Source organism: Dendroctonus ponderosae, unplaced genomic scaffold, assembly GCF_020466585.1.
Source record: "Dendroctonus ponderosae isolate FM_Combo_2020 unplaced genomic scaffold, Dpon_F_20191213v2 Dpon_F_20191213_5, whole genome shotgun sequence".
Lineage (NCBI taxonomy): Eukaryota > Metazoa > Arthropoda > Insecta > Coleoptera > Curculionidae > Dendroctonus > Dendroctonus ponderosae.
This window is the reverse complement of record NW_026018715.1, coordinates 14,227,892-14,230,234: the sequence shown is the minus strand read 5'-3', so window position 1 is coordinate 14,230,234 and position 2,343 is coordinate 14,227,892. Positions and strand designations below refer to the sequence as shown.

The 2,343-nt window shown below is 44.6% G+C and overlaps 1 protein-coding gene across 1 annotated transcript in view; it reads right to left on the bottom strand.

Moving 5' to 3' along the window:
- LOC109545464 (NADPH-dependent diflavin oxidoreductase 1) overlaps window positions 1-1,852 on the bottom strand; it is a gene marked incomplete in the record, with an annotated part of 3,443 nt that extends 1,591 nt beyond the window's left edge. Inside the window, 5 exon segments of the mRNA XM_048667018.1 lie at window positions 34-703; window positions 765-912; window positions 965-1,216; window positions 1,276-1,445; window positions 1,733-1,852. Coding sequence (XP_048522975.1) covers window positions 34-703; window positions 765-912; window positions 965-1,216; window positions 1,276-1,445; window positions 1,733-1,837 — 1,345 coding nt within the window.
- Between the last annotated feature and the right edge of the window lie 491 nt (window positions 1,853-2,343).

Sequence of the window (2,343 nt, the reverse complement as noted above, 5' to 3'; positions counted from 1 at the left end):
TAAGTCATTTAACAGCGGGTGAAACCCCACTTGCCAGGGTTTGGGGAAACTTGAAGCATCCAGGCTTGATCCAAGTGGCGACTTGGTCGCCAGCGCTCAAATCCGCCAAGTAGTTTGAACATAAGCCAATTCTTTCCGTTTTTAGATTGGTTTTATATTTCACTACTGCCACTAGAATGTGAACTTCGTTCTTGACCGCCTTGAAGCTGCTGGCAATGGAAAACTCCCTGGGTTTGATCGGGGGGAATATCTCAAAAAGGACGTCCAAAGTGATGTTCTTAGTGGCATGGGGAAAATCCCGCAAAACCTCCACAGTGTTCCGTCGTGGTCGGCTAGTGTACGAGTACATGTCCTGCTGGCCTTCGGCGGAGCAGAATTCTAAGCATTTCTCTTTTTCTAGATCGCTGTCCGTTATTTGGGAGAGTAATTGGAAAACTCTCCTTCGGGGAATTGCGAACAAATCAAAGTACTCTTCGCACAGTTGCTGGAACGTTACTTCGGCTTTCAGCGCATCCGGCACCGGGGTGTTTTCACTAGTTTCACTCAGTTGGACCAAAGCGCTGTCTGGGATCGAAACTTTGCTCTCAGCTAGCGCGTCTTTGAATTCCTTCACTTTCCAAGCCAGGTTTTTGGGCCTCAAAACTAGCAGATCGCCTGGAGCGTATTCTTGGCCTTCAGTCTGAAACCTGATCAATCGAACGTCCTGCAACGGAATGTCTGTGCTTCTCATTATGAATGCCGCTGTTTGAACTGCGGATGTTTACCTGGAAGTGCGACGGATCGGTCTGGCGGGAATTTTCCAGAACTTTGGCATTAAACTCATTGCTACGCTTCGTGGAGTAGAAAATTGAGCGAATTCTACCGGGCTCGGTTGGGGGCTCTAAGAATTTTGCCTCGCTGGTTACAGTCCATCTGGAAATACAACCGTTTCAAATTAAAAATAAATTCAATTTACTTGACATGCCTTGGATTAATTGGGAGATTCTTGGACAAAGGGCGAACGCCTGCTGGCAATGGATAGTCTTCCAGCAACTTGGTCCATAAGTTTTGCATCCAGAGGTCCGCCACAGCATCGTACCCCAAATCGTGCTGATCGTCCGCTAGTCCCAAAGGCAGTAACGACTGGCCCCCCAACTGCGACAGCCTTTTCTGCAGTCGTTTGGCAACGAAATTGAACTTTGCATAACTGGAGTCGCCAAGACCAATAACAGCAAACCTACGCAAGTAGATAGAATGTTAACTTGGAAACCACTTGGTTGCTTGCAGGAAACTGACCTGAGATTGCCCAGTAAATTGCACGGCAAACTCCTCTTCAACAACAGCTTCCAGAAGCTCTTCATGTTGTCAGGCTCTTCGCCTTGGCCTGTAGTTGAACAGACAAAAACTATACAGCGCTCCTGCACAAGATCCGATAAGGAAAATTCATCCAAAGGCTTCGCATGGCTCTGAAAATAAAATCGTTTCGATTCCCGAGCAATTCGTTCAGCCAAATCCTGAGCATTTCCAGTCTGAGAGCCAAATAAAATGTGGATTTTTACGTTTTCGAAAGTCATACTCCGATTGCGTGGGTTTTCATGCAACTTACACGGTTCAACTACAGAATTTTGTTAATGAGTGGTTTGTCTCATGCTGATGGGCTTTGAGGGTCTTTAATTAGTTTTTCTGGTTAAAGTCTGATTTTGATGAACCATGAAGGTTAAGAATTTTTGAGGTTGAAGTTTACAGCACTTACTCTGTCATCTGTCTCCGAGTCACAAAAGTCAATACTGGACTGGGAATTCTTCAAAAAACCCCCTAATGTCCTGCAAGCCCTAGGCCCGATCCATAATTTAAGCATTATGCAATAGTAAAGTACAAATTCAAAAAAAAAAGTTATTACGAGTTTTTGAAAAAAGTTTTCTGTTATAAATGCTTTGTAAACTGCCATCTCGGGGAGTTTTCTAAACAACAAAAACCTATGTCTTTCCATATAATTCTCACCGCAGGAAAGCAACGCAAACGAAGCTTATATACAAATTGGAAGGGTAGTATACCGGGGGTGTGTGTCAGTGATGGCACCGCTGAACATTGATCACTTAAAGGTTACTTTAGCTGATCTGCTCAGTACAAGTGCAGTCACGTGGTCGATCCAGCAACCAAGGGATTGCCGATGCCGCGGCGCTCGGTTCTATCCAGTGGTTTCTTGAACGTCCGTTATTTCCAAATTTTGGGGGCTCGGGAAGTTTAAATTCAAGACACCTCCATGAATGGCGCTTGCAGTGTGGCAGTCTGCCATTTTTTTTTTGCTTGTTTAGCTAAGTTTAGATTAAATTGATCAGTTCGTGTGGCTTTTAATTTTAATTT